At 43.0% G+C, this 8,704-nt stretch overlaps 1 protein-coding gene across 1 annotated transcript in view; it reads left to right on the forward strand.

Annotated features, from left to right (window-relative positions):
* The window catches only part of EFCAB5 (EF-hand calcium binding domain 5), a 35,618-nt gene extending 27,764 nt beyond the window's left edge, over positions 1 to 7,854 (forward strand). The window contains exons 12-20 of the mRNA XM_036395413.2: positions 359 to 648; positions 1,284 to 1,456; positions 2,181 to 2,409; positions 3,089 to 3,241; positions 4,394 to 4,491; positions 5,253 to 5,506; positions 5,850 to 6,079; positions 6,269 to 6,365; positions 7,676 to 7,854. Coding sequence (XP_036251306.1) covers positions 359 to 648; positions 1,284 to 1,456; positions 2,181 to 2,409; positions 3,089 to 3,241; positions 4,394 to 4,491; positions 5,253 to 5,506; positions 5,850 to 6,079; positions 6,269 to 6,365; positions 7,676 to 7,803 — 1,652 coding nt within the window. The 3' untranslated portion in view covers positions 7,804 to 7,854. The remainder of the gene's footprint in view (positions 1 to 358; positions 649 to 1,283; positions 1,457 to 2,180; positions 2,410 to 3,088; positions 3,242 to 4,393; positions 4,492 to 5,252; positions 5,507 to 5,849; positions 6,080 to 6,268; positions 6,366 to 7,675) is intronic.
* The last annotated feature ends 850 nt before the right edge of the window (positions 7,855 to 8,704 follow it).

An 8,704-nucleotide genomic window follows, 5' to 3' on the forward strand; every position in this document is an offset into this window, starting at 1 on the left:
CTGTGCAAGAGCACCCCCGTGAGCCCAGAGCCGGGGCTGGGCACAGCCTGCCCGCGCTGGGACAGCTCTGACAGACCCGCTGCGGAGTGAAGCAGCACCAGCAGAGAAACCAGCGCTGTGCGGGGTTCTTTGTCATGGGAGGGAAGCAGGCATCTAGAGAAAAGGATGCATCCAGTCTGGAAACTGGAGATTACCTGTTAGTGTGCCCACTTCCATGTAGGAGACATCTAAAAGAAGCTTAGAAGGAAGGGCTGGACGGACTCCACCCAAAGCCTGTTTAGGTCTTGTTTGTTTCCTATTTTGCAAAACTGGTTCATCAACTAAATTTTCCCTCTTATTTTCTTTTTTTTTCTACTAGCAAAGGAAGAGCTTTGCTCCCGATACCCACAGCTCAGTAAAGTGGGGAAGCTATCCTCAAAGGCATTCCAGATTTTCCTTGAATTAATTGCTTCCAAGTTCACTGGCAATGAGGATGAAACTATGGATAACTTGGTGAGTTTCCTGACCACAAGTGTGGAACAAAGTCACATCAAGAGCTTGCAAAGCTCAGCCAGGAGGAAATGGCTGCAGGATATCCAGAAAGCGGCTGAGACCAGCGGAACAAACATGGAACCAGTGTACAAAGCAGTGATCAAGGCCCTGTACCAGGTAGGCATCCTTGCTCTCCCAGTACTGAAGGAATCTCAGGGATAATTTTGTCTCACTTATGGAAGAGCTGATTCAGGGCAGACCTGGAAATCCATAGTTGTAGTTTTGGAGCTTCTGAGATGAAACACACCAGAGTCAGTTTAGGAAAAGATGGTTATTTTGTAGTGGAAATAGTTTCATTTTTAATTTACAGCTGCAACTTTAGCTGTTTTTCTCACCATTAAAGCACTCCTCAAAGCCAAACTTCTCACAGTGTAGATGAAGTGTTCTTGCAGTATTTTCTAGGTTTGTAAATGTGGCAACTCCGGTACTTGTTTGGTTTTTTTCCTAAAAGGAATCTCCTATTGGAGAATAAATCCATAGGACTTTTTCTTAGGCACAAATTATAGTTAGGGATTATTCTTCTATTTACTCCTCCCCATTAGCAACAGGAAAAAGGAAATCAGTTTCCCTTGCCAATCAAAATACTGAGTGTTTGTGCTTGTCACAGTGACACAGCCACATCATGGGGTGGGTGACACACAAACTCGGTGACCCAGAGCAGCATCTCAGCAAAAATTAAACAATTGCTAAGTGCATTAATTAAGTGCCAGTGGCTAATGTACAGACTGTAATGGGGAACATTTGGTTGCTAGGACATGGAAGCCCACGGGAATAACAAGACAATCAGTGCATACATTGCCCTTTTGGAAGAGAACCAGCTCTCCCCAGAGCAGGGACAGGTTCTCCTGCGCTACGTGGCCTGTACTGCAGACAATGCTCCCTACATCCTCAACCGGGTACTGCACAGAGACATGAAAGGAATCAGGTAAGGAAAGCTGCAAATACCTGTTCCTTTTCCTCTAAACTGCTTGGAATGTATGGGGCAGTGTTTGGGATGCTCTGGAAACTGAGGTTGATGGAGTACCCCAGAGAGGAAATCTCCCAAGAGACTGTTGTGGAATGATCCAATATCCTATACATATTCCACATGGTCTGCTTAGAACTGCTCTGTTTGGGATTTCACTCCTTTCCTTGGGGAGAATAGCTCACAGTCTAATAAATCTCATCCTTTAGCAAATGTCTGTGGCATTGGGCCTACATTTTCTTCTTTAAAAATTAATTCCCTTATGCCAGTTTATATCCACAGGATATTTTTGAGAACAATGCCTTTCCTTCCCTAGTGTTTATGCTATAAACAGCTTTCATGCTTCTTCACTTGTCATTTCCAAAAGCCAGACATATTTGTCTCTTTAAACATTGCTGCCTCTAACCTATTAAATGTAACTGCTACTTGCTTCTGTATTCCTTTTCATTCCATTCATTAGCTGATGTTTTTAAAATGTCCTAAGGATGAAAAGTGCCTCTTTATTACCACTGCCTTTGGGATGCAAGTGGTAAATGTGGTATTGCTGAGTGTGGTCAGGGTATGGAGCTCACACCTTCCTTCTCTGATGCCAGAAAAAAGGGAGAGATCAAAGCTGCAGTATTTACTGTTTCACTAAAGGTTTTCTGCTCCTCCTGACAAACCTCATCATAAATTTATATTTCAGCTTTGCAGCCATTGACCAGGGAAAGCCAATCTATGTTCCAAGAGTTCAGCACCATGGAAACATTCACTTCTGGAGCTCTGACGACCACGAGGAGGAGAAGAAAGGTTCACTCTTGGTGCTGCCCCTGCATGATGCTCATTGGAGAGTTTTTGGCGTTCTAGGACTTGACACTCTTCGGGACCAGAGTCATACATCCATCTTTCTGACCCATGAGATCACTTTCTATGAGGTGGGAGCCATCAGAAAGCAGTTGGTTACTCCAGGCTGCAAAAAAAACTTGTGAATTTTACATGTTCTGAGAAAATGTAAGATGTACAACTAAAAATATATTTGTGGGTCCCCTTCTGCAGTATATGGTAAAAGGAGAGCACCTTATCAGTATCCTGCTGATTAGCATCTTATCTGAAATTTATTATGAGGTATCACTTCATCAATAATTTATTTAATCTTTCCTGACTAGGATGTTAATTGACCTTTTGTGCAAAGCCCAAAGATAGCAGTTTTTATTTCCTGAAGCTCTCAATCTCATATTTGTGTTCATTTCTATAAAATGACACAAAACCTTACTTTTTACGTGGTGGAATAATTAAAAGTGACAGCTCTCCGGATTTCTTTGGGATCAGCCTCATTGTGGATGCATCCTCTGGGCAGCAGGGAGCGCAGCAAACCAACCTTACCGGTCCATTTGGCTATTTCCACTAAAAAGCAGCTCTGTCTGGTTAAGGATTTGGCCGTGACTGGGTACTGAGCACTTCAGGGCATCATTTGATAAGGGACATTTCACAGTCACTTTTCCGCTTTACAAATTCTGATTAAAGCAATTTGTCACAACATGAACATTTCCCCAGCTTTTTTCTCCAAAATTGTGTGAAATTGTCTGGCTCACTTGGAGGATTCTGCTTTCACAGGGAGTTTGCCATGCATTCAGCAAAGCCTACCACCACATCTGCATGCGGGAAAATGTTCTCCAAGTGGCTGTCACTGCTCTGGACTGGTTGTATCCCAGGACACCCAGCATCCACGCTGTCACAACCTATATGGTGGAACCTGGCACAGACAAGGTACTACAGAGAAAAGGTCTGGAATCATCAGGGGCCCAAAGGCTGCTTTAGAGAGGAAATGCCATCTCCAGCTGCCTGTGTTCTTCCAGTGGTTTTATCATTAAAGCTGAAACCTGCACAAGATTCTTGTGCCTGTTCATGCAACAAAAGGGGTACAAAGGTAGAGATGGAAGATTCCCTCTGTAAAGGAGATCCCTCTTCATTCTTTTCATCCTTCCATGTAAAAGAATTCAAGAGCACTGCTAGTATAACCCTTTCTCAATGTGTAAAGGGTGTATTCTCCTACTTCAGTGCTCACTGCTGCATAGCAACCAATAGAGCAGAACCCCACAGCCATCCACCCATCCATAGCTTTGCTGTCTGGGACTTCCACTAGGGAAAATGCTTCTCTCTGGAGATCCTCTGCATGTCAAATTTATGGTATTTTATAGGGACAAGAGAATGTTCCAGCTAATACATTAACTCTTTCTTCTGAACTTATGTCAGCAGCCAAGATATAAATACAGCTCAGGAAGTGACTGGTTCCCAATTAGCCAGCTTGTAAAGGCAGCCCCACTCCATGCAGGTTATGTTCCAGTTGTTCAGCAGGCACTCAGGCCCTGGGAAGCTTGTCACTTCATGTACCAGTGAGTTAAGCAGACAAAAAGTATATGCAATATTTAGGACTGATCCCATGTCATCCCAAAGTCTGTATGACATCTGCTGCAGTCATAATTCAGCTGCTTCCTCTGATAAGCATGGTTTATGTTGGCAGTGTTCTGTTGTCATTCCAGGCTCAGCACTGTTTCCTTGTTAGCTGCCTGATAGCCAGGTCACTTGGTCCCCTCTGTGCTTTTCATGTGTCAAGACACACTGACACAAACATGACATGAGAAACGACTCAAGAGGATGGGAAAACCTCTAGGCCTGTGGGTGTTCCTCAGTGTAGAGCCTGGGGTGGATTAAATAGTTTGGCTGAGGGAGGTCCAGGGCACATTCTTCACCCATCTCTGGGAATAAAACTTAGCAGTGTTGGGAGATGTCTTTAAACAATCCCATTGCTCTTGAATGTACATGGGAGTTTCCTATAAGAAATAATTTCCTCCCTCTCCAAGCTTCAAAATGTCTGTACCTTTCTTGGATGCAGCTAAACCTTTCTTTTCTCTCTGGCAGAACTATGCTCTGTGCAAGATGATCACTACAGATAACACAGGACAAAAGGAAATCCACAGGTCTCCCATTGTTCTCCTCAGAGAGGAAAACCTCCTCAGGTAGGCTCCAGCACCTGCAATGGGACTGCTCCCCTCTGCTCCTTGACTCAAGCTGCACCAGGCTGACCCACATTACATGAAGCCCCTGGCAGAGCAGCCCTGGGAGTGTCTGGCTGCAGCTCTCACTATCAAGGCTTCTGCTGTGTGTGCACAGGGCACTGAACTGTGAAGGGCTGAGGAATATTTTCTCTTTGACTGCAGGCTGTAAAAACTTCTGACTTAATGCTTACCAGCTGAGCTGCCAAGGTTTGCAGAATTGCAGCCTACACAGGCCATTTTGCTCTTTAGAATAATCTGTATTTTTTCCTGGCCGTATTAGTCTCATTTCCTTCAATTATCTGTTTCCTTCCACTGCCAAGATCCTCAGACTTGTCTTTTAAGCGTATCATCCTTGTTGTCAAAGTTGCCTGAACAGCCATTTGCAGTTCCAGCAGCTGTTTTTACTTTTTATAAAACTGTCTAGAACAAATGTCAATGCAGTTAGAAACAGCAAACTGTTTTTAAAGCAAGATTTGTTAAATTCTCATGATTTTCAGCAATCACCTTGACTAAGTAATATCGTGTTCCTAATGCTATTTTTTCCTTTGTGAACATGCCTTGAATGCTACTTAGAGCTGTGCAAATTTCAGTTCAAGGAAATAAACTATGATTTAGTAATGTAATACCTTTATTTTAACAACAAGATATGAATGGCATCTTAAATATGCTAAGTAAATCACCAAAACAACCAGGATTGTAAACCCTAGCACATTTCATTTCAGAGATTACCTGTTCAAGTGCACAGACAGTTCAGAGGTCACTCTCACTTCTATCTATGGAGAACACCACATTGCAGTACCTCTCCATGACCTATCAAGACAAACTCTCGGCATATTTGATATCAGCATCAGCCAGCACAAGAAATTACCACCTCAGGAACAGAAAGACCTGCAGAAAATGCTAAAGATGGCCCAAGCTGCCTGCTCAGAGATCCTGCAGAGGTCTCTAGAGGAAAGAGAACCAACACAAGTGCTGGGTATTGTGCATACAGATGGGAGATAGTTTTTTCGGGTGAAATTAGGAATCTCAGTAAAACTGTATTGAAAAGTATCCTTCCTACAAGTATGGAAAGACAAATACAAATCCTTGGTAAATATAAAGTACTCCTGAGCAAGCATCAGAGCTTAGCAGAGTGGAGTTAAACAGAATGGGCAGATTTTAACTCTGGCTCACAGGATACTTGGTGCTGAAATCAAAGGTGTGAAGCAGACACCTTGTTGCCCTCAGGGATCTAGCACATGAACTGTCAGTCAGTAACGTAAGTCCTCAGTAGCAGATGTTTCTGAGCAGCTTCTTGAGAGGTTTGTTTTTGATTGCAGAGGCAGAACGTGTGACAAATGTGAGGCACGCAGGGATTCTGTTCCACCGGTTCATGCTGCAGGAGCTGCGTGAGTGTGTCCTGAAACTCGGTGCTGAGAGCTTTGATGCAATAAAGAGCTGTGCAGAGCCCCCAGCTCTGGTACACGAGGTAGTTAAGGCTGTGCTGCTGCTTTTGCATCCAGACTGGAAGGGCTCAGAGGAGATTGAGAGCTGGAGTCAGTGTAAACTGGTGAGAATTCAAATTCTTTAGAGTTTGCTTTCTATTATTCCTCCTCCAAGAAGACGCAGTGGAATTTGCCAAGGGGGAAATGGCAGTGAAATAATTAATTGCCTATAGATTTCCTATATGTTTCTCATCTATCTTTTATTCTGTAAGCTTTTCACAAACACCCTAATCTTTTTGTTCTCTGCATTGCAGAAACTCGATGACAATTTGATTCAGGAGATTTATTGCTTTGATCCAACTGCTTCATCTGTGCAAGTTGAAGCAGAGCTGCTGCTGGACCTCATCATTGGTAAATATCATAAACTCATTGGGAGGTTACCAGGCACAGTTCAACAATGAAACTGTGTCAATGGCAATGTTCAGCTGAGTGCTTTTAAGGGCCTTACTTCAGAAATTAACTTTGATTTCACAATAGATTAAACAACAGGTAATGTTGTTTAATCTATTGTGAAATATCAGCAGTCTTTTTTGGTCAATAGAAATCAACCTGTTGAATTTAGACTCAAAATTCACTGCCTTCAGGAAAGGGGAGCAGATCAGCTTTGAAACCTTCCAGAACAAGTGACCTCATTGTAAACCTCCCGATAAGCATGAAGAATGAGGGTTCTTTTGGCAAGTAGTATGTAAAGATATATGAAGAATGATAGTTCTTTTGGCAAGCAAGTCTGCTTCAGACCTCTGTGCCCTGCCCTGGGGACTGACCCATCTCCAAACAGGAACACACAGTGTGAGCCCTTCTCTTCATAAACACCATCTGCCAAGTGCTCAATGTACTCACAGGCCATAGACAGGAGCTCTTTGTCAGTCTCTTTTTCTCCTTTAATGAACATGAGCTTTTTTTGGCGCCAGAGCAGTCAAGAGGCTGTTATTATTATTTGCAATATCTCTGTAAGAGAAATTACTTGTTCTCGTTAAGATCTCTCTCTTTGTGATCTAATACCAGTCTGAGAGGCCTGTTAAAAGCCAAATGTGGACAAGAGTTATTGCTTTAGCTGGGGATATTTATCAACTGTACCCTGCCTGCTGATAAAGAGTAAACACTTGAGGCAGTGATAGTTCCTTTTCATGTGTTCTCCTCATATATATTAAACTAATTCACTGGAAAGAACAAAACAGGCCTAGAGCATCCAGTTTTCTGACAGTTAGAGATGCTGATATAATTAGATTAAAGAATGTAGCTTTGGAAACTGCAGATGTGCTAGGAGAGGTTGGTTTCTCAGGATGGAGCCTATTCTGAGAGAGGAGTGTCAGATCAGGGGTGTGAATGCAGGTATAACTCACAGTTATGGGAATTCCTTTAAAATGAACATCAGGTAATGTCCATATGTTCCATATATAAGTGCTAGTTTAGCATTAAAATATAGCAGAGCACTTTGTACAACTGTCCACCCACCACAAAATAAGACAAGTTATAGTGGAAAGTCAGCACTTGACAGGTCACTGTCACAATATAGTTGTGTGCTTTACAAGGCATCACCATTCCTGGAATTACTGGATTCAGGGTAAACTCTGCTGAGGGGATGATTTTCTGTTCTTGTGGCAACACTGCTCGTAGTTTTGACTTTCCCTGTTGTATTTCCAGCTGTTTGTTTGTTCCAGGTGTCCCTCAAGCAGCAGAGTGGCAGCAGGACTCTGCTCCAGCCCAATACCTGTACCAGTGGCTTCACACCTGCCTGGCGCTCGTGGAGATCACAAAGAGCCAACACACTGAACAAAACCATCCTTAGCCCCTTTTGGCATCTACTGTGCCTCCAATTAAATCTCTTAATTTCTCATCTTACCCTTGTGATTCTGGTGTTTCACATATTTTATTAAATTAACTGTTGATTTATTTTTTTTTATGCATAGGCACTAGTATTTGTTGTTAAAATGGCTTAAATCTGTTAGGGATTATTAGTTAAGATGATAGGGAGTTTGTTAAGGATTACCAAGAAAAAGCAATAAAAACATTAAAGGGAAGAATTTTGCCAGCATAGCTACCGAATTTTAAAGGCTTAATAAAAGTTTTACGGGTTTTTTAAATTAATTCTGATGGGAAAATGAGAAGAAAGGATATCTTTATGGGTCCCAAGTTACAAGGCTCATAAATGATACAGCATTAATTTTCAAGGTTCAGTCTCCTTAAAGGACCTTTTAGGAATAATTTAAAATAAAGGCTGTTAATCAGCATTTTGTAATGTTCTTCTGAACACGTTGCAGAAAAGCCTAACACTATTAATAAAACACAAAAAGCTTTCTTATTGGGATAAAGCTTGAGATTACAGCAACTGCACTGTCTACAGTGAGATTTAATCTTTCCAATAACGTCCCTTTGGGCAGAATCACTTTTTTAATAACATTTTGGGAAATTAAACTCCTCTTTCAGTCTTTAGCGGGAAACAAGGGCCAGGTCGGTGATGGGGGGGAGGAACCAGCGTGGCTCCTCAGCCTCGGCCCCAGGAGCGTCCCGGGGGCTTTTCCCCCTCAGGGCTTCTCCCTCCTCAGGGACCTTTCCCGCCGCTGCCCTCAGGCGCCCCCGGCTCCCCGCGCTGCTGCCCTCAGGGAGCGCCGCCATCTCCCTTCCCTGATCGGCAGTTTCGCCCCTCGACAACGAGCTGTTAAAAAAATCCCCCGCCGTCTCCGGCCTCC

This window comes from Molothrus ater, chromosome 21 (genome assembly GCF_012460135.2).
Source record: "Molothrus ater isolate BHLD 08-10-18 breed brown headed cowbird chromosome 21, BPBGC_Mater_1.1, whole genome shotgun sequence".
Lineage (NCBI taxonomy): Eukaryota > Metazoa > Chordata > Aves > Passeriformes > Icteridae > Molothrus > Molothrus ater.